General features: G+C 50.4%; 1 protein-coding gene across 1 annotated transcript in view; it reads left to right on the top strand.

The window, feature by feature from the left end:
* Positions 1–25,852, top strand: part of RPS6KA2 (ribosomal protein S6 kinase A2) — a 173,280-nt gene that overhangs the window by 112,683 nt on the left and 34,745 nt on the right. Inside the window, exons 7-12 of the mRNA XM_046669557.1 lie at positions 1,941–1,978; positions 4,666–4,808; positions 12,314–12,384; positions 14,077–14,165; positions 14,888–14,952; positions 25,689–25,791. Of these exons, the coding sequence (XP_046525513.1) occupies positions 1,941–1,978; positions 4,666–4,808; positions 12,314–12,384; positions 14,077–14,165; positions 14,888–14,952; positions 25,689–25,791 (509 nt within the window). The remainder of the gene's footprint in view (positions 1–1,940; positions 1,979–4,665; positions 4,809–12,313; positions 12,385–14,076; positions 14,166–14,887; positions 14,953–25,688; positions 25,792–25,852) is intronic.

The following is a 25,852-nucleotide window of genomic DNA, read 5'->3' on the forward strand; positions in this document are numbered from 1 at the left end:
AAAAAAAAAAAAAATTTTTTTTGGTGAGGAAGATTGGCCCTGAGCTAACATCTATGCTGGTCTTCCTCTACTTTGTTGGTGGGATGGCACCACAGCTTGGCTTGATGAGCAGTGCATAGGTCCGTGCCTGGGATCTGAACCTGCAAACCCCAGGCCGCTGAAGCAGAGCGCACGAACTTAACCACTATGCCACTGGGCTGGCCCCTAAATAAACATTTAAATCATCATAAAAGGCCCTCTCTTGAGTGTCCCCACAGAGAGAACAGTATCCTATTAACTACATCATCTCCTTAAGAGAGCGGGAGCATGAGGCAGATTTCAGATCCAACTCAGCCACATGCTCATGGGTGAGCCCTGGGCCCCCTGGGTCTCTCTCTTGTTAAAGGTCAAAAGGATCTTTACAGCTAAAAATAGTAATATGCAATTGCAGCGTTGAAGGGCAAAGATTTTGTTAATTTGGACTCATAAGGAATTAATTTTGAAAGTTGCTCATTTCTGGGCAAAGATTAGGTATGACTGAAAAGTGAAGATAAGAACATTTGCCACTTTCATTACAAATTGTCATCTTAATTATAAGCTGTAACTCTCTCCTTCCCATTTCCATTAAATTGTAGGTATCTTTTTTCATCCCATGGCAGATTTTTTAAGCCATGGTGAGATAAACGTAAAATTTAGCATCTTAACCATTTTGAAGCGTCCAGTTTAGCAGTGTGGAGAGTGTTCACATTGCTGTGTAGCCGTCCCCACCATCCATCTGCCCGGCTCTCTTCCTGCAAAATTGAAACTCTGTCCCATTGAACGCTAACTTCCCGCTGCCCCCTTCTCCAGCCCCTGCACCCGCCTCTGCTTTCTGTCTCTGTGAACTGCACTGCGCTAGGAGCCTCGTGTAAGTGAAATCCTACATCCTTTGTCCTTTAGTGTCTGGCTTCTTTCACTCAGCATAATGTCCTCCAGGTCCATCCACGGGGTCGCAGGTGTCAGCGCTTCCTTCCTCTCCTAGGGTTTTTGGGGTATCACATATTAATCCTGAAAGCCTTGCTTTGGTTTTGCTCCAGTCCACTCCCTGGGCTCTTTAGGGCTGGGCTGCTGCCTCCCAGGAGCTGGGGCAGTGGGACTTAATTACAGCAAACAGAGAAACTGGGGCGTTAGGAGCCCCAGGCCCTGAGGGTTGATAGCGTCTTGGGGTGCTCGCCGGTATCCGCCCCTTGCACACTCTCCCTGCTCCCTCCAGTGAAGAGTGTGCTGTGCCCTACCACAGGTGGGTGGAGCAAGGCCAGCGCTCCCTGCCCGGGCATCTGGAGTCAGATGCTGGCGTGAGTAGGGCTTGGACCAGCGAGCAAGGCAGGGACTCCGTGGGACCAGATCTTATAACAAGATGAAGGCGGCAGAGCCCCAAGGCTCCTTGGTGCTGAGGCCTAAGGGGTCACAGGCCTCCCCAGAGGTCACGTTGGTCCCGAGAGCCAGGGCAGGGCTCACAGAAAGATCTGGGGAGAAGGAGCCAGGCCTCTGGCCAGCAAGGGCCTGCCTGGGTACAGAAAAATCCCCTCTAAGAGGCTCCAGGTCTCCACAGGCCAGGGCAATCCTGGACCCTCCCAGTCCTGTTCTTCACGCAGGACCGTCTAGAAGATTCCTGAACCTTCCCGGTGGGCGTAAGAAGGTCTCAAATGTGCAGTCCCCTGCGTTTGCCTGTTTAACCAGACACAAGAACATAGGGAGCCCCTCTGCCTCCCCAGACACCGTGGATCTGAATACACTCCTGACTCAGCAGGAGCTGCAGACGAGGGAAACAGTAGTCTGAAAGCCCACCTCTGTGAGCTCGAGGAACCCCCGGCTGGGGACTGCGGCCCTAGTGGCCCTGGGTGTGTCCCCCTGAGGTCCACGTACCCCCCCAGCATGTCTTGTCTCTTCTAAATCATCTCTTTGCTTCCTCTTTCTTTCAGCATCCTCCTGGATGAAGAGGGACATATTAAGATCACAGGTTTGTAAAACACAATGGTCTCCTCGGTGACCTCATTTCAGCCCTGGTCATTCCAGGGCCCCACTCAAAGCCAAAGGTGTTATCACACCGGCCTTGTACATGCATGTCTCTGAGTTGGCTGATTTCTCCTAACTATGGACTAGTTATGTTGGTGTGTGTCCTCACAGCATCTCGAAATGCTCAGACTTCCCAGGTGGGCCCTCCTTTCCTTCTCTCCTCTGACCTAAGACCCTTCTAGTACTTTCCCTGCAGACTCTCAGTATCACTGGATGTTGTGTCCAAGAATCTCGACGCACAGCCCTGATCTTAGGGCAAATATCCATGATCTCACTTTAGCACTTTCCAGCCCCATGGTCCTTGTCACCGCCATACCCTTCCCGCCTTCATCATTTCCGAGGGACCAGTCTCCCTACTGAAACCCCAGGTCCCTCCCATCGCCACCAAATTCAACCAGACTGAGAGCTTACCTTCCAGTTCCATGACACCTACTTGGCATTGGTTTCCTCTTGCTGCTGTCACAAATTACCACACACTTGGTGGCTTCAAACAACACACTTATCTTATCTTTGTTTTGTTATCTTATCTTATGGTTCTGGAAGCCGGAAGTCCAGGAAGTCCAAAGTCGGTCTCTCAGGGCTGAGACCCAGGTGTCAGCAGGGCTGTGTCCCTTTCCGGAGGCTCCAGGGGAGAATTCTTTCTCCTTCTCCAGGCCCTAGGAACTGCCCGCATCCCTCGGCTCACAGCCGCATCTTCCACATAAGAGCCTTGTGCTTCATGGGCCCACCTGGTCGTCCAGGATAACCTCCCCATCTCACGGTTCTTGACTTCATCACACCTGCAAGGCCCCCTTTGTCACGTGAGGTGACCTATTCACAGGTTCTGCGGGTTGGAATGTGGATGTCTCTAGGAGCCCTTCTGCCGGCCACCCCACTGACCTGATCCTAGCCCCATCTCCGCACTCACCCGCTCCCGCTGTCCATCCCTGAATGAACGCTGTCTCCTCACCTCTGTCAGGAAGCCCTCCCTGCTTGGGGCACCTGGTCGACCTCTGTTCTACCTTCACTGCTTACCTCGGTGGCCGCTTCTTCCCCAGGCCTCCCCATCTCCGCTCCGCGTCCTCTACACGGTCTCACGGCTGCTCGGTTACTTATCTGCATGTCACCACACCCTCTCTTTTCAAGGGCAGGTTTCCCGCTCCTCCTGGGTCCCCAGTGTCTTGCGGAGTCCACAGAGTAGCTGACAGTAAATGTCAGTAAATATTTTTAAGTGCTTGTTAATGTTGCAAAGCCAGACTCTTCAAATTTCTCGTGAATTCGGACACAAGATTGTGGCTCTCCGTTTAACAGAGCCTCGAGACCACACGCTCCTGGCAGGTGAAGGACAGCTTCTGGGACACCTGCAGTGTCACTTGATCAACAGTTGTGGCCTCTTCAGCAGCTCTTGGGAGCTGCCCCCCCGTGCTGATTCTGGTTTGCTCTGTTGTTGATGTCTCTGTGCCTTCCCACACCTATGACAGCAGAAGAAACTAAACCCTTCAGGCTGAGAAAGTAAAATTAACTTCTGCACCTGGTCGAGCTGTTTCGGGAGGTGCCCCTGTGGCATTTTGTGGAGATTTCACGTTCTGCTAATTCTTTACAAGTTTTCTCTGCTGACTGAGGGTCTGTGCGTGATTCTCTAAATCACGCGTGTGCAGCCGTAGCTGGAATAAGTATGGAGCTGCCATGTCAAGTTTATCTGTAGTATTATAGAATTTTGGCGTTCGCTGACCTAATTATCATGGTCTCTGTTGCTTATGCATGACCTCAAGTTAATAATATGCAATAATTTGTCATTTGGGCCAGGCACAAATTACAAACAAACCCCCATGACCCTAATGTGCAAACAAGTCACTTAAGCAACGAGTGAGCAACACCTCCCAGGGTGTTTGCTGTTCTCAGTCAGCCTGCGATCGCGCTTCATCCTCACATGGCCTGGAAGGAAGTGACATCATCCTTATTTTCACAGAGAGGTGCTGGAATCGTAGAACCCATGCGTTCACTGTGTCCGTCATCCACAAAGTGCGTTAACGCACAGGCACTGAAGGAGGGGAGAGTTGACTGAAGATTTCAGGAGGGAGTAGATGGGACGGTGCTCATTGCATGCCCCCCCCAAATGCTCTAAGATCCTTATCAGACTTGTCTTCTTCCCCTTTGCGCCTCACCAACCAGGGACCTCTTTCCCAAGTAGCCTTCTGCCCGTAACGCCTTTCCAGTCCTTTTCTTCAGAGCCAGCACCTTCCTTCCTGTCACCACATGCTTCTCTCTATCCCGGGCCCGCTGACCTGCAGCGTCAGAGCTCCACATTCCACCTGAGTGTCTCTATTAACAAACGGATCTCCCGGGGGATCCACGTGGTCACTAAGACATACAACTTCTTGATATCGTTACAAGGCAGTCCTAAATTTGCAGGTTCCTAAAGGATTTTGACTTGAGGAACTTACCAGGCTTTGCCCAGCGTGCGTGGGCATGATGATGCCTGCATGCCAGGAGGGTTCTGTTGCTCCCAAACAGAGTGGGTAGGAGAAGGATGCCCAGTCAGGCAGAGTTCATGTCAGTGACGCTGAAGCTCATCGGTTAGGGGTCAGCGTGGGAATGGTCCTGAAGGCCACTCTAAGACTGATGAGTGCTGTGTGCTGTGTTCACCTTTAGATTTCGGGCTGAGTAAGGAGGCCATCGATCACGACAAGAGAGCCTATTCATTCTGTGGGACGATAGAATACATGGCTCCCGAGGTGGTGAACCGGCGAGGACACACGCAGAGCGCAGACTGGTGGTCCTTCGGTGTGCTGATGGTAATGGCACCCCCTCCTCTTCAGTGCTGCTTGTCCTGGTTCCCCGTGAACTTTCCCATCCCCAGGTTGGTTCAGAGGTCAGGAATGACCCGAGGAAAACAAGGCTTGAAATGTAGACAACCAGTGCCCATTAATGTGACTCGGGACACGGAGGAGGCCCCCAAATTCCTGACCCTTGCACTTCCTGGCAGCCTCCTTCGCTGTCCGTCCCAAACTTCCATCATCGGGAAACGGAAGTGGGATTCAAATAAGGATGCCAATGTGTGAAGAGTCAAACCTTTTTTATACTTAGTGCTCTTACTGATTTAACGTGAGGATTTTAAGGCATGCAACCATTTCCATACGAAAGATATTTTTCTTGTTTCAAACACAAAATCTTCCCTGTGAGTCATAAAAATTAACATGAGCCAAAATATACATGAAATTAAGTATTTTTACATCGACATCTAGAAACTTGAATTTTTAGCTCATATGTTCAAAAAGATAGGGCATAGAACGGAACACCGTCTAGACAGGGTATTCTGTAGTCATAAGAGAAATGGTGTGGGCTCTCCTCCCTTCCTTGCGCCCTCTCACTCTGCCCATCCTCCCAGCCGGGCACTGTGCTCACGGCCCCTTCGTGCTCACCAAGCCCACAGCATAGACCAGACTTCTGACACCATGGAATCTGACACTGGGTGAACAGCATCGTGACTCTTTAGGGTTGTCCAAAGCCCTCCATTGTGGGCATTTAACAAGGAAACTGGAGCCACAAGAGTTTCAGTAGATTTGATGAAGGTCACTCAGCTAGCACTGGGCACAGCCATGTGCATTCCATACCCAGCTTCCATCAGTGTCCAGGCCAGCTCTCTTCCCACCACACCACACGCCTCATCCCCGGACTGTGGTACCACTGGGCTGCATCCTGTACCCACGGTCCAGAGGTGTTGCCTAGAGAATTAGCCTGGTACCCAGGAGGACTCGTGGAGCAGTGGTCACTTGGTCTCTAGGTTCTGGTCCCGGCCCTGTGGGCTCAGAAATGCTGGCTGTGGTGGATTCATCAGCACACAGACCGCTAACCTCTCTCTGTGGGGGCAGACGTACATTAACCAGCTCGGGAGGCCGGCTTGCAGGGCTTGAACCAGAATGCCAGTTTACAGATTTATGACAAGAGATGTCTTCATCACGTTGGTGGGAGTGCCCCTGTCTCCGGGGTCAGCACATTCTCTCCTGTGTCAGCCACCTACAAGGAAAGTCAAATTATAATGAGAAGGCTGCTCCGTAAAACGGAATCACAGCAAATTGAACAAGTTAATACGAGCGAAGTGATTGAAACAAGTCTGCGACATTATAAGGGCTCCATAAATGTTAGCAAAGAGGGTGATGGGGACGTCTATTGTGTTGATGATCATTCAGGCATTTGATGGCATCTGCTCAGAGACAGTCCATCTCCATGCTGGAGACCACCGAGATAAGCCCCCCACAGCTGTCGCTAGGCTCTTTCCTGCTCTGCTCACCTTCTGTTTGAACAGTCCTTCTTTAGATATGTTAATGAGACAATTCATTAGCTTTGCTCTCTACAAGTTGATTTTTGCATCACAGCCCTGCCGATCCATATGTGTGGTTTCCTGTGTTTCCCTGTCTGGAGGGTGTTTGGTGGGGGTGGGGTGGTCCACCTCATGTTACCTGCTGCAGCCTATACTGGAAGTTTGATGTCACCTTCCTGACACTGGGTTATAGGTCCAAGGTTCCGGGTCTGCCTCTTCAGGAGCAATTCCACCTCTTAAGCCCCCACCTTGCTGAAAAGCACATTCCTCTGGAGGGCAAGGTGGGCTCCCTTAGGGGACCCCAGGCTTCATCTTGTTCCTCCACCCCATCTCTACACTCCCTCTGTCCTTCCCTGGGTGACCTCCAGCTGTTATCGCTTCCTTTTGAATCCAACCCAAAGCCCGTAAAGATGACAGGTAGCGGATAAACTGGGGTTGAGAATGACCACACAGCCTTTCTCCAGGTCACCCTTTTTCTGATGAACTGAAGTCACAAATTGCTGCCACGTGTATCTCGGTGTAACCAGTGTTTAAAAGAACAAGAGGCCAGCCTGAGACTGGAGAGAAGGGCTGTCTTGGCCCGCCGACACAGCAGAGAAAACTGCACCCAAAACCGCACACCCGTCAAAGGTTGCCTGATTTAGTTTTATGAGGTTTCTAAGGGAAAGGAGAAGATGATATGCCTCTAATCTGTTTCTGTATATAAGATGATGGACCATAAAATCTATCCCACATATACAATATACATATATACAAATATAAAATATATATACACGTATATAGAAATATGAAATATACCTTAATTTTTTTTTTTCCGGTCAAAATCATTGGATAGTAAAGAAATAAGTGGAAAAGCTGAAAGGAAAAAAAGAACAGCAAAGACATGCAAAAAAAAAGATTGTAAGAAAAACAACTACACACACCCACACAAGAGAGAGACAGAGAGAGAGAGACATTGAGAGAAGAAATCCAGAGATAGAGAAACAAAGAGGGACAAGAAAAGAAAAAATAGGACTTATTTTGAGCTGATCTCCTTTCCTCGAGCTTCTCCCCAATTTTCTCCCTCCACATCCTCCCTGACGAGAGCACAGTCAGTTCTGGAACCTTCTCTAATTCTGCCCCCGGCCAAGCTGATGGGCCTGTGTTTCGTGTCTGCCTGGCACTTTGATGTGTTGCTGTTACAACGTCTGGCCTCTTATGTTGTGAACATCCATCTCTGCCAGCATCTCCCAGGCACAGGGCGGTTCCTAAGTACCAGGTGACCGTCACTGTGGTCCCCAGCACAGATGCAGTGCCCGTGCCCAGGAAGGTCTGTGCCCCGCGTGCAGGGCTGACACGACTGTGAAAGCAGAGAGGCGCCTGGGCTCCCCTGCCCTCACCTCTTCCCCGGGTCCCCTGTCCTTCCCATCACAGCACTCTGGGAAGGCTCTGAAGATTGGTGTTGACGTGGTGAGATGGCTCCATGCTTTACTGAAGGGGGGCCTGCTGCGGCTGCTGTCCGGCACGGTTGACACACGGGAATTGTCCAGCTACCTTTCTCTCTGGGCACAGGGCACTTCTCACTTGTTTGCTGAAATGGTCCAGTCATTTTAGTCTAAAGGACTCCACGTTCAGTGTCTCGTGACAGCTGAGGAAGTGGATGGCGCCAGTTCCAGGACTGTTATCTCACTCACTAGCATGAAGGAGGAGTAAGTGGGTGTCCCAGTGATGACAGATTGAGTCTGTACAACACACAGTTAGAAAGCACCTTCACATTTGATTGAACCAAAAAATCTTTAAGTTACAGAGGAAAGATATTCTTTCTGTTTACAGAAGTGGAAACAAGGCTCAAAGAGCATAAGAGATTGCTTTAAAATCACCTCATTGCTCTAAAAACCCCTTCTCCCTGAGTCCTTGCCCACCTGACCCTCTCGACAGCACGCGGTAACCAGCTTGCAGGCAGATGTCGAGACTGTTGCTTTCGACACGTCCTTGGGCAGCACCAGGAGTGACTTCCGAATTCCCATTTGCCATAGAGAGGGGTCCAGTGGGGCCTTTAGTGCGGCATCTTAGCTAAGCCTTGGGAGGAGATGAGGTTAGAGCATGTTGTCTTTATAAGGATCCCTCCACCGGCTTTGTTGAAGAATGTGTAGACCATGAAGGGAACGTATCCACAACTGAGGGGTCACGCCCATCCCTTCCTTGAATGTCTTCACCCGGGAACTAAACCCGTGTCATCTGCGAATCCACGGATGGAATCTCAATCCATCTGAGAATCCCTCCACAGAGCTCGAAAGAAGACACCTCACGCTGAGGGAGGAAATCTCTGTCCTTGAACAAAATTGAATATCCAGGGGCTGGCCTGGTGGCACAGCAGTTAAGTTTGCACATTCCGCTTCGGCAGCCCAGGGTTGGCTGGTTCGGATCCCGGGTGCGGAGATGGCACTGCTTGTCAAGCCATGCTGTGGTAGATATCCCACATATAAAGTAGAGGAAGATGGGCACAGATGTTAGCTCAGGGCCAGTCTTCCTCAGCAAAAAGAAAGATTGGCAGCGGATGTTAGCTCAGGGCTAATCTTCCTCAAAAAAAAAAAAATTGAATATCCAAAGTTAGGTACTTATAATGGGAAAAAAACTTAAACAGATAGGGCTGGGCTCCATGCGATAGTGAATTACCAGCCCATCCCCACCCTTGTCTGGAAGTCAGTTTTGGGGGGGATTGTTTTTGTGAGGAAGATTGGCCCTAAGCTAACATCTGTGCCCATCTTCCTCTATTGTATGTGGGATGCTGCCACAGCGTGGCTTGATGAGCAGTGCTAGGTCCACACCAGGGATCTGAACCAGTGAACCCCAGCCCGCCAAAGCAGAGCACTCGATCTTAACCACTTGGCCACGGGGCTGGCCCCTGGAAGTCGGTCTTTAGAAGGACGTTTGGGTTGTGTTTTGTAGATTTTTGTAAACATCTCCTGATCGCTCTGGTTTCGTATGTGAGACCACCTCACGTTCTCCTCCCCTTTCTTAACCACTGGCGCTGCGTGTGTGGGCGTTCACACACAGGTTGTTCTTACACTGCTGTGACAAATGTGGCTGGGTCAAGGCTCAGGGGCCACCCCCGTGAAAGGGTCTGAAAACCACAGGTTCCTCCTGAGGCTGTTGGAGGATCAGGTCGGCGTAGACATCTAACCCACTCCGAGTAGGCGTGGCACATGGTGAGTGCTCAAGAGGTGTGAACTGGCTAGTCTGTCCCGTAGGCTCCAACACCCCCCAATGCCCCCAGTCCTGACCATCGAAGCTCTCCCCAGACATTGGGAAATGTCTCAGAATTGTCCCCAGTTGAGAACCACTGCTTTAAATTCATCAAGTTACTCATCTTCCTGGAAGCATCGTAACTGCTCACAGTGAAGCTGCACCCGCACCTCATCTGGTCCCCTCTGTACGTTTCTGAGGCCTGCCCTGGTGCTGATTTGTGAATGTATTACTTGGAGTGCCCCCCAGCAGGTGTATTTGAATGTGGGACCCCACAATGAGCTATGACTTTTATCAGTTTGCCCTGGAAATGTTGGTCAGTCTCGGGATTGTTCAACACTTGAGCAAAAAAACACGTATTATATGTAATGTCCCAGGGATGCTCATCAGTAATACACTGATTTAATGAAATACCTAAAGACAGAGAAATTCCTGAGCGGCTTTGTTCAGAACAGAAATGCTGAAATGATCTCCTTTCTCCACATCTGACAGAAGGGGAACTCTTAAGGGGGCTGGAAGTGAAGCCAAAGTACCGTGAGTGGTGTAGGCTGAAAAAATAAATAGCTTCATCGTCATCACCACCACCACCATCGTCATCTTCATCATCGAGAAGCATTTATTGAACACCCATGTATGCCATTGCGTTGGATGTTAATAAATGGTTCAGGACCTCCCACTGTGTAGCTAATTGCATGGGATGAAACAATGTGGACGCAAAAAGGGGATGGAGAGAGAAAAGCACAAAGGATTTGTACCCTGATCGTTAGAGAGCCACAGTCAAAGCTTAAAGTAATCACTGAATGGATACATGCAAGATATTGGTTGATCTATAATAAATAATTAGATAATATACAGACGGCAGATTGGGCACCATCTTTATAACAAAGATAAATGGCCAGAGTCGAGTAATAGCTTTCTCATGTCACGTGGCCAGAAAGCATTTTTGTTGAAATGGAATTTCATTCATAGTAGACTCAAGAAAGAAAGAAGAGAAGAGAGAAGGAGAGAAGAGAAGAACCAAAATGGGCAGGGAATTTTCTTTGCTAATATGAACCTACTTTAAGAGATATTTTAATTTGTATGATCAACATACAAACTTTCGTCCTATTTTATCAGCTGAACAGCTCATCTGTAGTCAACATTCTAGCCTTGCAATTTAATTATGTTTGTCTATTTTTAGATTCTCGTCTGGACTCTCTTACTCTCGATTTTTATTGCTTATATATTGATTGATTGCCTGCGGCCTGTCTGCTCTGTGAGCCTTCACTTAATGGGCGCACATGGGATGATCAGCGAATGTTAACGTGATAGGGCGGCATTTCAACATCTGAACGGGCAGGAATTTCTAAATTTCTTTTAAAATCTGCTTTCAGAAAGTAGACCAATTAATACTAATAAAGCCTTAAATCCATTCATTTATTTAATCTTGTAATTTCCTTCCTAGTTTTATCATTAGGATAACTCCACATCTTAGCAAAACTTTATGTATGTTTCAGTATTATTTATAATTGTGGAAAATTGGAAACATCATAAGTGTCTAGTGATAGGTAAACTATTATATTTTGGCATATCCACACATTAAGTGATATTACAAAGATTTTGTAATAATCATTTGAAGTTTTTATATTATTCTGTGAAAAGTTAGTATATAAAACCTTATTTATGTTTGAAAGATACACTTGAAGAAAGTACTAGAAGGAAATAAATGCTAATTGCGGTTATCTTTGGGTAATGGAATAATGGGTGATTATTTTGGTCTCTCTGTTTTGATGTATTTCCCAAGATTTTCACAATGCAGAGGAAAAATACTGGAAGATAAGTTTAAAAGGGGCAGAGACATATGCAGTAAAGAATCAGGACCAGGGAAATTGAATAAGACCATATAAACTCCTGCACTGAGGCTGCTTTCTTATCATGTAACTGACGTGAGGACCCTGGGAAGATGCGCACTTCAGCACATTTCAGTTAGATGCAGCATCTTCTGCGGAAGGAAAGGATTTGCTGTGGCTGCCGCCCCAGTTCCTTTCCTCAGAAGTGGTCCGATGTGCACGTTGTTTGGTAAATTCTGTGATTCCAGGCCACTGCTTCCAGAGCCCTGTAATCAGGGCTGTTTGGGTGGGAAGGAAATCCCTGCTCAGGAACGTCTACTCCCCAATCCGCCTTTATCACAAGCTCCATCCTGGCCGATGTCCACCTAGTATTTTTGGTGTGTGGCAGCCTGTATTGGAGAAGTTATTGGTGCCACATTGTTTTTGCCAGATGTTGGTAATGGACTGAAGTCTGGGGCCGTTCCACCCTGGTGAGCAGATGGCTCTCCACCCTGTCCTGATACATATGAGCATTTAGTACAGGTCAGCTCTCCTCCTCCTCGCTCAGCCCCTCCCAACAACCCACCAGAGAAGGACAGGGTCCTCAACCAGCACCCGTGAAGATGTGTGGCCCAAACTGCTGTCCCCTCCCATCCATCAGCATCCTGCGTATTTCTTCTCTCCGCAGCACCTAGCACCTTCTCGCCTTCCATGGAGATGAATTATTTACTGTGTTTATCGTGTGTCCATCTCCCCAGTGAACTTGGAGCTCCTTGAGGCATTTCAGTTCACGGATGTGCATCAGGCACGTCGGCCAACGCCTACACGGAATTGATCAGGATTTTGAATGGATAAATGACTTCTGTGGCATTTTGCTTCTGGGGCTCTCTACTGTTGAATCCGGTCAGTCTGAACACTCGCTCTCCCTGTCTGTGTTGCTCTGCAGTTTGAGATGCTCACGGGGTCTCTGCCGTTCCAGGGGAAGGACAGGAAGGAGACCATGGCCCTCATCCTCAAGTGAGTAGGAGACACCCACCCTTGGGGATCCACCCCAGTGCTTGTTAGCACCTTTGGATTTGAAGAGCTTCAGTCTTCAAAACTGGGATTGTTAAGTAGGCATTAGCAATAATGATAATAAGCATTCTTGACCTTTTAATTACAGTGGGTAAAGTAAATGGCCAACTGTGAATGGGTTCACCAAGTGACTCTGATGAACTCCTCTACCATAGATAAAGGTTTCCATCAGTAAAAATTAAGTTGTCCAATGGCAGGTTTTTAGATGCGATGATTGGTGACCTTCAGAAACAAATTAACAGATTCAGAAGTGCAGAGGCCTTAGGGGCTCCAGGGAGAAGCCAGGAGCAGCGGTTTCCATCCCTTCTCTTCCTGTGACCCCATTCATGCAGGTACCTGAGCTCTCCTGCCTGGCGTCGGCAAGAATCACATTGCCCATGTGACTGAATGCAAACATAATTTTCTGATTAATTCTCATGAAGAATCACTTACCCTGCAAATGGGTTTTGTTCTTAGAATCCTCGAAAGAAGTCTAAACCCAGTGCAGGTCTTGCTATAACGTCTTAAATGTGAGCAGACTCCATCTGAGCAAGAGGTCAGAAGGGAGAGATCTGGGAGGGAAGAAGCAGAGGGGAGGATGGACGGGAGTGGGGAAGTGGCCCCAGAAACAGGTAGACGGTGAACTCCAAGTCGAGGGAGAGAACTTACTGCAGCAGAAGGAGAAACCGTAAAGCTGCTTGTCCTCATGACCAGCTCTCTCAAACCCTGCAAATGGACAGGTGACTTTTATAAAATCAAGAGACACATAAGAAGTTATAAATTAAGTTTTTGTAAATTTCATCATTCTGTTAATGGAAGGAGAGATTAGTGGAGGAAGCCCCGTGGCAAGGATTTAATCGGTGTCTTTCTGTATCAAGTGACCTTACATTGTGGGCGACATCTGCAGTATGTCTTATTTTTGCACTGATTAACTCTGTTTCTTTTCATTTTAAGGGGGAACAAGATCTTTGCTTTTTCTCAAGCTGGAATAATTCCCTCCAGCTAGAATAGTCACTAAGTCCCAGGTGTGGACTCGTGACTGGTCACTTGGGAGTGACAGAGTGTTTCTGAGGGAGCAGCATCCAGTTGTGGTCCCATGGTTCCCAAAGGGTGGTCTGAGGACCCCTGGGGGCCTGAGCCCCTCCAGGGGCTCGCAAGGTCCTCCCTTCCCAGATTTTCTTCATAGTATTGCAGCTGACTGAATGCAAAGGCAGATAAGAGAATCCAGCAGTCTCCTATCAGAGAGGGGAGAGATTCCTAAGTGAGAACAATGCTACTCTCCTTGGGAAAGACTTTGTTGTTGATGTCTTGGAAAACATAGTTTCCATTAAAAATATTATGTGAGTGGGATTGTTATTGTTTATTTTTTAGTGGCTTTATTATTTTTAAATGAATTATTAAATAGCCATTGTAAAAATTTCTCAGTTTTAATTTCTCATACGGTCAACATCACAGATGCGACCCACGTAAACCAAAGCCCTTCGGTAACTTTTAAGGCATGAAATGGCCCTAAGAGCCAAAAGTGTGGGTGCTCCTGTTCTGGGTCACTTCGATTTGTCTGTTGATGCTGACTGAGCAGGATTGCAAAGGACCGAAGAAACTCTGGTCATTTTGGGGCTCGTCCTTCTCATCCTAAAAGCCACCTCTGTTTTTCAGAGCCAAGCTGGGCATGCCACAGTTCCTCAGCCTGGAGGCCCAGAGTTTGCTCAGAGCCCTCTTCAAACGGAACCCGTGCAACCGACTGGGTAAGACCCCCGTGAGCCCCACGCCATGTGGGGATGCGTGGCCCCCTCCCTTCTCCACCAGGCGCCAGTCTGGCTATGTGGTTTCCTAAATTCACCTACAGCGAAAGGTCCTGAAGCAGGGGTGGAAATACTCTCACATGTTGTGCGAGCTCCAGGGCTTTCCAGATCACAAAGTCACTGCCCGAGTACTGTAAGCTATTTTCTAAAAGCCCCTGTTTTTACACAAAACAGTGGCACTTTCTTCTACCACTTTTCCTTCCCTTGATTTTGGGGGGAAACTACAGACAGAACAGTTGAAAAGCTGCTTCTCATTTAATCCCAAGCTGCTCTCGGGCAATGGCGTGGAGAATGTGGCCCCTGGAGTCTGCTTGGTGTGAGGGGCCCCCAGCTTCCTCTCCCGGATTCCCAAGCATCCCCACACCTGCAGAAGGAAGCTTCCAGCACCTCCCACCTTAATCCTTCCCCGCTCCGACCCCACTCCTGCCCCAGGCCTCTCCCGTCACAGCCCTGCAGGGCTGAAAGGCGGCCACTCTGGGCTATGAGGCAGGGAGCAGGGGCCACTGGGCAGGACCAGGGGACAGTTGGGGTGCCTTCCCGCAGGAGGAATGCATCAGGATCCATCTAAACGTGCCCTCGCCCCTCCCCACTACATCAGAAACCGTCAGGGGTCGCATCCTGGTGGATGCGCGCTGATGCTTGTCTCTGCTTTGTTGTGACGACAGGTGCTGGCATTGATGGAGTGGAGGAGATCAAGCGCCATCCTTTCTTTGTTACCATAGACTGGAATGTAAGTTGCCCACCCTGGTCCCCGACTGCACAGGAATGCAGGGAGGTGGGGTGGAGGGCACGGCAGCTGCTTGTACCAACCAGAGGTAAGTGTGGACCTGTCACCTGGAGGACACGCTCTCTCAGGAGCCTTCTGAGCCGGCTGGCATTTCACAGCACAGACCAGAGACCACCGCTTCCCTGTGGCTCAAGGCCTGAAATTCCTTCAACTCTTTGCCCTTTAGAGACAGGTTTAGATGGCAAGGTTTAGATGGGTTTAAACAGAGACAGGTTTAGCTGGCCTTTAGCCACTCCCAACCCACTGAGGACAGCACAGAGATCACCTTCAATGCAGCAAGAGGCTGCAGGAGCCCTTTGGGGTCCCTAGACCAGGCTGCAAATGCCGTTTTAGTACGAGGACCTCTGGGCACCCCAGATTCTGAATCAGATTCCCAATCTCCTTTTGGGTTCAGCCTCATACACTTAGCACTCTTGTAGAAGTCGATAGAAAAAAAGAACTATCCAGACTGTGAAAGTATTAGTGCCAATTGTTAAAGGTGAAAGGAAGATCTCATTCAAGGGGGCCGTCTCCGTGGTTGCAGGGACCACTGTGGTGGGGTCTTGCAGATGGTGAGAGAGGTGGGGCTCAACTCTGAACACAGCAGGGCCAAGTGGGGTGTATAGCCAGGGAGTGGGGTGGGGGTCGGCGGATGGACAGTCACTAAACGGAAGCATCCAGGCGAGGGGGGCTTTGGAGAAACCGACCTACAGGACTCTTGAAGGCAGGCCAGGTGGGCAGACATCACCTGGGGCGAGGGGGCGGGCATGAGGAACCCATCAGATATCGAAGTCATCAGATAGCAAGGGTGGGGCTTCTGGCTAACCTGACTTAGGATTCTTGCTAAAATTGGACAATGCAGAGATGAACTGAGCAATCCGAAAGTCAGGCCTGGTGGAAAAAGAGCTCAGGGAGCCAAGTAGTTTGGTCAAAGTCACATACAAACACCAGCTCAGGGGCTGACCCTGTGGCTGAATGGTTAAGTTCACGTGCTCCGCTTTGGTGGCCCGGGATTCGCCTGTTTGGATCCTAGTTGCAGACCTCCTCACGGCTCCTCAAGCCGTGCTGAGGCAGCATCCCACACAGAAGAACTAGACTGACTTGCAACTCGGATATACAGCTATGTACTGGGGCTTTGGAGAGAAAAAAAAAGAGGAAGATTGGCAACAGATGTTAGCTCAGGGCCAATCTTCCTCACCAAAAAAGCATACAAAAAACCCCCCAGCTTTGCATTGTTAGATGATAAACTGGAGCTCCCCTGAGGGGGTGACGACGCCTGTGTCTCCAGTTGTCCGAGCCACCGGACTTCATGCCACCTGGAGCTGGACACCAAGAAGTTCCCAACTCTCACTTCCCACAACCCCTCTGTTCCAGCTCTCTTGGGTAGGGTTAATGCCGTCAGCTCTCGATGCATCAGCGACTACAGGGCTGCAGAATGCAGTGTGTCTGGACAGCTGGGGCCGATCTTCAATCTTTGAATCTGAAAGAAGGAAGACCTCCTTTGATCTCAGTTCTTTTAGTCCTTTCCTTGCAGTTAACACAACAACAATTACATTAGGGGTTTTCTTTCCCTGAGCCAAAAATTAACCTCGGGGGATTTTAACGGAAAGTAAAAAAAAAAAGAAAAACTTAAATATCCTTGATAGTACAAAGGATGTTATCTATATTTGGCTTCCCCTCCGTCTTCTTCATGTCCCGGTGGAGTCTGGTACCTCCCGTGAATTTCAGGCAGGTGTGGCTGAGACAGGTGGGTGGCCCCACTCGGGCCCCCGTGGCAGCTGTGTGCAGCCAGCTGTTGACAGAGCTTCCCGACCTCACTCCCTCGCTGCTCACGGACTCCCCTCCTCTCTCATCCTGCGCCCCAGGAAAGCGTTCAAGCTGCGAGAATATGGGGATTTTTTAAAACTTAGTCTTATAGTTCTGATTCTAGAACTTCTGTGAGATTAGACTTCTTTTTGAAGGTAAGATTAGAGAGAAGCAAGTGGAGGTTCAGCGTATCCATGACCTCCCAGCCAGCTACAAAAAGGCTTGTTCAGAGATCAAATAGACGTCAGATTGCATCCAAAAAAGATGGAGAAGAGAGGATCTCAAGGAAGTGAAGCCACTGCCTCCCTTTGAAATCTCTTTTCACTTAGCTTTCCTGAAAATCTAGGCTCCCAAGGAGCTGTGGTCATCCTCAACTCACAGATGGGCACCTAAAGATCGAGTTTGGTCGATTGTGTATGAGTTGGAATCATTTTCTAGGGAAACGAGGCTGAGTGTGGTAATTAGGTCTCAGCCAAGCCTGTTTGGTTGACAAGGGGCCTGTGTGTTACCCCACAGGATGCTAATGCAGGGTACAGAGCCCCAGAAGCTGACCCCAAAGGGGACAGCACCTCCTGTGAGGACGTGCACTGGTGACTTTGGTGACAGGATGGGAGCCCCACCATGTTGCATCCCTTCCTCCTACCACAGGCAATCAGAGTAGAACCATGCAGCCATCCAGTTATTCCTCATTGATCCATTGATCCAGCCCTGCTCGTTGATCATGTATCAGGCATGGGGACAGAGCAGAGGACGAGGCCAGTGACGTCCTACACCCGGGGGCTTATGATCTGGTTGGCAGAGAGGCAATAGACTAAGGGGTATGCACTTTGTTACAAAGAGAAGGCCACACCAGGAGGAGGTGTGAGCCAGGAGGATGGAGAAGCGAAGAGCTGGGGAGAGCCGAGGCCCCCCCCCCCCCCCCCCCCCCCCCCCCCCCACCACGCTCCAGGCCTTGCAGCTGCTCCGTCCTCCAGGAACCGGAGTCCCCAGGACCCTAATAGCTCACTTTCCCTCCTTCAGGTCTCCTCTTAACCGCCCTCTTCCCCCTGAGACCTGTCCTGCCGGCCCCTCCAACACTGCCTCGCCTCTCCCTGTGCCCCTGACTCTGCTGGCCTTGCTCTGTCTGTTTCCCACGTCCTTTGTCCCCTTCCAGCATGCTACCGAATGTCGTTTATGATGGTGATTATTATTTCCCGTCTCCTGCCTCTGGGATGTGAGCTCCAGGAATCTCTGTCAGTTTGACTCAGGGATGTGTCCCACGCCTCCGAAACAGGGCCCAGCTCAGAGGGGGCCCCTGATAAATATCGAGTGAGTGAATGAGTGAATGAATGAAGGAGTGAGTGAAGGAGTGAGAGAGTGACTAAGTGAATGAATGAATGACTGAGCGAGTGAGCAAATGTAAGAGCCAGGGCTCTCAGGGTGTGAGTGTCAGGTATGGCGGCGTTCTGACTCCCTTCCCTCTCTCCGTGGCCCCACCAGCCCTTCCAGCAAAGCCCATGCCTGGGGAAAAGAGAACGGGGTTGCTGGGGTGGGGTCAGACGGCTGCAGCTGGGAAGAAGGGAAGTCCCTTCCACGCTGCTCCAGGGGACCCTCAACACCAGGACTCACCTCTGGCTGTTGGCAGGTGCTGCCGACGGACACTTTTCTCAGCCGAGAAGGGGCGCCCCTGAAGAAGTGGGCGTGTTGCAGGGGGAACTAAGACAACTTGTGAAATGCATGGAATTTTAACAGCACAGTGGCCTTAACACTCTCCAAGCTTGGGTTGACATGCATTCCAGAAAGCCCAGGTGTATGTGAGCTCTGCGCAGAAGCCTGTTTTCTTTCTCCAGCCATGAGAGCAGGGCAGTGAGGGCCAGCAACCAGCCCAGCTCCTTCAGGGGTGCATGGCTTGTCCTGGCTCTCTGTAGCTGGGACAGAGTCTCTGCACAGGCAGACGTGGTCATTGGGTTTCTGCACCAAGAAGGTGGCATTTCTGCATTACTTCAAAGCAATCAGACTGAAATTAAGGTTGAGAAGTTTCTTGTGTCGCTTTTAGCATTTAATTTCATTTAATCTTGTTTTGCTTGGTTTTTGAGAGAGGCCTTTCAGATTCCTTAGGACCAAGCATCTTTACTGTCATTTCTGTATTTGCCAGAGGATTACAGGGAGGGGCTGGGGAAACGGCAGAATCACATTCTATCCCGCGTTCTGAATGAAAGCAGCCAGTGGCTGGTAAAGGAGCGCCACGTGCCACGTTTGTGCAAATTCACTTATTTAATAAATAATACTCAGCGCTTGCCCGTGTCAAGATGAGCAAGGTGCTCCTGCTTTAATGATCGAAAGACACAGCTGTCCTCAAGCTGCTGGCCATCTGAACACTGCACAATCATGTCACCATCCGGCCACAGAGGAGGGGTGCAGTGTGGGTGTCCGGTCAGAGAGAGAGGAGATGCTGCAAAGAATGGAATTGGCAAGGAGACGGACCCGGAGGAGAGGAGAGAGATTCCCAGCGAGGATGTACTGGGACGACAATCTTATTTAGCCACTGTGGTCTTTCCTGGGGACTAGATGAGTCCCCCGTCTCAGCCAGTCCTCTCCCTGCATCAGCCGTTGAGCCCATTCACGCTCCTCAAGTCTGTCAGCCACATAGGAGCTGCTGTGTTATCGTGGCCAAGCTGGGCCCCCAGTCACACATTCAGGCAAGCAACCGACCATTGCTTTAGAAAGCAGACACGACAATGGGAGACGTTTAAAAGTGTCTAATAGGTATTGATACTCAGTGGTGTATTTGTCCAGATGTGCCCATTCTGTTTTCAGCAGCTCAGATAACTGAAAATCACAGTAGAGTGGCATTTGCAAAAACTGTTAACCAGGAGGCAGTCCCTCTGCCTCGAAGATGCTCAGAATGACGATGAGAAGGCGTTTCTCCAACCACTCTGTCTCTGCTGTGTGCTCTCCCCCAGTGCCTGCCTCAGGATCCAATCTGGAAAGTAGAAGGATGTTTATTTCACTTTATGCTTCCTTCTACAACCAAAACTGCCAGCAGAAGTTTTTTGTGTTTTTTTTAAGTAAACACCTATCATCCAATATTTCTCTCTGGGGCCTTTGGGTGACCTCCAGGAACAGAAGCCCGCTAACAACAGGAGTGAGGGGTGCTGCCCCAGTCTGTCCTGCTCTGTCATCTAACTTACCTATTTAACGAGCCCAGCAAATGAACGTCTGCTCAGGAGGCATTCTTCCTGAAAGCTTGCTTGGTTTGACCAGCTGAATGAAAAATTGCAAGTTCATTATAGATGGAAAGCCTCAATGGAGGGTTCCGGGAGAGTCCAGTCCTCATAGCTGCATTTGCTTCTCCCCTGTGGCTGCAGCGGAGAACGTAGAATTAGCACGAACCCAAAATAAGCTTCATGAAAGTTAATCACCGCAGACCACAGGAGCCGGTCCCAGGATGCCCTCCAGTGGGAATATGCCCACCTAGACGCACAGGCACCGGTGAGGGACATCTGCTGATCAGCATCCTCATTTCCTGGCCAAAGCCAAGTCCTTCATTGTGACCATTTAGTACTCATTATTGTGACAACTCTTATTAATGCTAATAGCTTCTGCTTGCATTATCCTTTTTATGTTTCCAAACCCTTCCAAACATATCATCAATCACTATGCTGTGAGGTGGGAGGGACTCCTGGGAGAAACCGAGGCACGGGGCAGTGAAAAGAGTCCTCAAGGTCACTGAGAGACCTAGCAGCATGTGCCAGAGGCTCCTGACCTTGCCTGTTGTGTGTTCCGAAGGAGCAGCGTGAAGGCCCCAGATCTGCGGGGTGCTTCTTGCCCACAGGTGGAGTTTGCACAGGCTGCATGGAGAATGGATTTTAGGGGTCTGCCTCCCAGGAGCTGTCAGCTGCTGGTTGGTATCTCCCAGCACCCATGTCAGCAGCACGAAGCAGTTCCTTCCACTGCCCGTGAGAGAGACTTCTGTCATTTTATTCCCATTTTACATACACCAGGAGAGCTTCTTTTCAGGGAACCCAACAGGACTCTGGCCAATAATCCCTTGGGTTCAGCAGTTTTGTAAATCCAGACACTTTTCTTGGCATCACTTACACTGGCGGTAACCTATGTGTCAGAGCTCCGCTCTGTGGACCACCAACGCATCAGAGCCACCCATGGTGCACTGCAATCATTTAAATTCTTCCTGCTACTCCTTCCATCCTGTCGTCACTCAGCATCTTGCTCTGCCTGATTTCTGCATTGCTATTTTGGGAATAATCTATAACTGTGCCCTTTGGCCGATTGGAGAGGGTTCATTTTGAAATGCCTGGAGCCAAACCTGCCTGCAGAAAACGGATGTCAAGTGTGTGACCCTGAGCTAGGATCAGTTTCATGTTCCATCATCCAGTCACTGTTTTTGTTTGACCCCCTGTGTCCTTCCCTTAGTCATCTGAAGGGCTTTTATGTATAAATAGAACCCTAATGTTCCAGCTCAGAGCTTCCTAGCGGATACTTGTACACTGTGAAATCCATCCCAACGTTGCTACAACTGTGTGATCCCAATCTCCTGGGACAAATGAGATGATTTAAAGTGATGCCCGGTGAATATGATCACGAGACCCCATTCTCTTTCGTCAGCAAGGGATGAATGGTTCCAGGGACTCAGAGAGGGAAATGCAGGTCAGAATCATAATGCATCTCGTCAAGCTCAGAATCCTACCACACGGCTGCTGCCACCTCATTCTCGATTCAACCCTGTGTGCAGCAGGGCACATGACAAAATGAGAAGCAAGATGGTTTTTCCCCGAAAACCTCAAACCCACTCCTAGGTTTAGACACAGAGAAAGAAAAGCATGTATAATAAGAACACATGTTAGCACTTTCCAAAATGTTTATCCAGTAACAGGAAGGAATTGACTGGCTCTTAGCATTGCACCGAGCATAAGGAAGCCGTCCAAAGGGCAGGGGGACCAGCTCCAAATGCCCCAGGTGGCTGTGTGGTCCTTTGCTATCTGCTTGAAACCACAGCAACCTCTGGGGGACAAAGAGGGCAGTGTTCTGGGGCTGCCCCTGGACAGATTTTGCCCATAGGCATGATGGAGACCAGTGTTACCAGGGCAGAGGGGCCCACGTGGAAGTTTACCATTGCACAGACGACACCCCCGCCCTCCAGCAAGCCCCTGGTGGGCTCACACACACTCTCCCTTCTAGTCGGTTAGGAAGTCCTTAGCTGAAGCACAGGCTTACCGAGGACGTTTGGCAAGCACTGGAAAAAGCAGACATGTGCTTGCACAAGCTAGCGTGTAAAGCTGGAGGTTTTACATGCTATACATGTGTTGGGTGATTGCCGGGTTCTGTGACTGGCTCGGTGGGTGTGCACTGAGTGGCTTCCAGCACAGGGCTGGGCATGCAGTGGGGAGAGGAAGGAACGGAACAGTGCATGGGGCCGAGCAGGGCAAGCATGAGCTGAGCCATATGGTGCAGGGTCCTGGGACGGGGGGCACCAGGGTCCCTGTCGTCTCTCGCTCCCTGAGTTATTGCTAAATACTTCAGTTAACAGGATGCACAGCTGTCCACCCAAAGGAAGTTCGCAGCAGCCCCATTGTTTTTTTGTTTTTGGGGGGTTTTTTTGAGGAAGACTGGCCCTGAGCTAACATCCGTGCCCATCTTCCTCTGCTTTATACGTGGGACACCTACCACAGCATGGCTTTTGCCAAGCGGTGCCGTGTCTGCACCCGGGATCCTAACTGGCGAACCCCAGGCCGCCGGGAAACAGAACATGCGAACTTCACCGCTGCGCCACCAGGCCAGCCCCAGTCCCATTGTTGGTTACAGATCTGATTCTGATTAATTCTTTTTCCTCATGGGTATACACTTGGAAAGAGGGAAGCTGCGTCAAGCAAGGGGTCAGCCTCCCAGCCTGGACCGCCAAGCTGCTCTCGGGCAACGGCGTGGAGAATGTGGCCCCTGGAGTCTGCTTGGTGGGAGGTGAAACCTTTGCTTTCTTGGGCAGCTTGAATTCTCAAGGCATCGATTTCCTCATGGGAGGGAGGGGTGGAGGCCATGGCAGAGAACGAGCAGGGCTGAGTGGGTTTTCACAGGGAGGAGAACAGGTCCCAGGAAAGTGCCAGTGACCTCAACATCCCAGCTGTGCTTCTTAACGAGTATAACTGGTGTTCAGTTAGACTGTTGATGGTCGGAGGGGAAACAAGGCAGTGGGTCATCCTGAGCATGCAGGACGGCGAGCAGCATCCCTGGCCGCTACCCACTGGACGCCAGTAGCATTCACACAGTTGAGACAACCCCAGGTGCTGCCAGATGTCCTCTGGTGGGCAGAAACGCCCCCAGTTGAGAAGCACCAGGTTAAGGGGATTATTTCGTCCCCCACTGTGAAGCTGGGGGCAGGCATGGGAGATGGCCCTGCGCTCCCTCCTGCTCCCATGGGTCCCTGTGGCGGTGGAGTTGGGGCGAGGAGAAGAACTGAAATGTGTGAGCTTCAGCTTTCCAGATGCAAAACAGCTCTCGCTTGGATTAAGCCAGCTCTGTGTGTGTGCTTTTGGTGAATGGAAACCTCTTGTGTAAATTCATTCCCCCTTCATAATGACGGTAGGATTCCCGGCCCTGTGTGTGCATGGCAGAGATGCCACTCGCTCTGCTCTCTGTCTCCTTCTCCTCCCTCCCTCCAACCTCCCTTCCCAAGCAGCAAGAGAACACGCACACGCAGAGGGAGAGGAGGTGCATTTCACTTGAGCAGGACAGACATGTGTTCAAAAATCCAGCTCGAATATCGCAGAAGGAGACTCGTGGGTGGGAGGGGAAGGGCTCTGAGCCCCACCGGGCAGCACCGGGCGGCCATCGGTCTCCGTGATGCCCAGCATTTTAATCAGGGCATGGAGCTCACCTCTGCCTTTTAGCTTTCCTCTGACAAGTGCATGCGTCAGGGAAGTTCATATCCCACCCCACCCCACCCCCAGTGAGCACGTCACCACTGAGAGCAGCATCTGTCTGTTTCTGGAAAGGGCTAACTCAATTCCTAATGCAATCTATTCACCCAGGGCAGGAAATCATCAAATAATTCAGGGCTGAATTAACTCGTTTCTTCTCCTCTGATGGCTCCCGAGTGCTCACCCTGAGACCCCACGGAGGCACACGCCACTGTGCTGCTCGTTAAATCAAGTGGGAGCCATGGCCTCCTGGGCGCCCTATCCCTGGACGTGGCTGTTGTGCTGACAGCCACACGTGCGGTTTCCAAAGCATCTATGGCTTCTGGAAGGGTGTGCTCCAGGCAGGGGTGGGGACGTCTGGGGCCCTCCTGCCTCTGGACTGGACCTTCCCTTCCGAGAGCTGTTGTAATATGAGACTCAGGTCCCCCTCCCATCTGCCCCTTAGTCACTCTTGACCTTGGACAACCTACCTAACCTGTCTTAGCCTCAGTTTCCTCCTCTGTAAGAGCAAGGTGACAAAATCTGCATTTGGGTGCTATTGAGAGATTTAGAGCAGCTCTCAGTGAGAGTGACTGCGTCCGTTTCCCAGACTTGCCCGTCCACTGGGGGCCCTGACTCCAGGGCAGAGCTCCAGACCTATTGAATCAGAGCACCAGGAAAGGGCCTGGAAATTGGTGTTTTCAGCCAACACCTGGCGGACCCTTCTGATCAGGCAGGATTGGGACAACTCATGCTAAATAGTTACAACAAGACCCTCTGCCTGGTTCCAAGTCTTGCTGCTGGCGTGCCAGCCTGCCAGGTGGACAGCCTATTGGCACGTTGGCCATCGCCCATGACTTATGTTTCCAAGGTGATTTAAATAAACCCAGATCCTCCATGTCCTGAAATCTACCTGGACGGAAACCCCTCTCAGCCTGCATCTGGGGTGGCGTCGCTGTAGGTCCTGCCCCCCACGATGCCCCACAGCCGCTCTGCTCTGGAGCCCACCTCCACAGACTGGCACCCCAAACCTCTCGGGGTACCCCAACTTCCTTGCTTCCGACCACACTCGCTCCTGCACCATCTGCCACACTGTCCACCTCATTGCCAAGCCTGATCCCAATGCCTTCGTGTTGCTCCTTGAATTGAATCATGGAATCAAGGAATGAGTTGTTGCCCTGCCGAAGAGGATGGAAAATAGCCTCCATCAGGTTGGGAAGGCATTTTTCAAGAAGGCAGCTGTAAGACCCGAGAGATGAGGGGTGTGGATCCTCTGTGCTTTCTGGGAGAGGTAGCCCCAGGGAAATAAGTTTGGGACCCCCACATGTAGCCCGTTCTCCGACTAGTATTCCCATGGGTTCGTTAGCGTTCACAGGAGTGTGTTAGTGTGTTGAAGTGCACAGATGTGTGTAAAGGAACATGACCCAACCCACCTGCGCAGAGGGGTCTGGACGCTGACAGCCAGAGTCAGTGTCCAAGGGAAGTGCCACGGTCCCCCAGAGCACACACAGATCCTGGGATGTGTGGGCAAGAAAGGACCTAGGTAGGCATTTCCACAGTGTCCCCACAGAGCTGAAGGGTCCAAGGTGCTGGCTCCCAGGTCACCGGGGAGGGAAGGAGGCACCCAGGAGCAGGGCTCCCCGCTGGGGTTGCCGGGGGTGAGGGGGAAATGTGGCTGTCCTCTCAGGTTTTAGCTGAAGATGAAAATTCTACTGCCCAAAAACTCAGTTGGAAACCATTGCCCTAAAATGAAGAATACTTGGCATGTCCCCGAACCCTTAGACCTTGAACTATGACTCTTATATATTTTCATAAATTAATTATATATCATCTATATCAATATAAGATGTATTTTACCTATGTACTCACAAGTATGTCAGGGTATTGAGCGGGGCTGCTGTCAGATGGAACCTGAGACAGTGCGTGTACAGATATTTCTGCTGCTCCTCGGCGTTCTCCGGTGTCTCAGTGGCTCCTCAGTGCCCTTTCTTGCTCTCCCTGCAGAAGCTGTACCGGAAGGAGGTCAAGCCACCCTTCAAACCTGCAGTGGGCCGGCCCGAGGACACCTTCCACTTTGACCCTGAGTTCACAGCACGGACGCCCACAGGTGTGTGCCTACAGGGAGCATTCTTTCTAAGGGGCCGTCCTACCCGGCCAGGGAGGGGCAG

This window comes from Equus quagga, chromosome 8 (assembly GCF_021613505.1).
Source record: "Equus quagga isolate Etosha38 chromosome 8, UCLA_HA_Equagga_1.0, whole genome shotgun sequence".
Classification (NCBI taxonomy): Eukaryota; Metazoa; Chordata; class Mammalia; order Perissodactyla; family Equidae; genus Equus; species Equus quagga.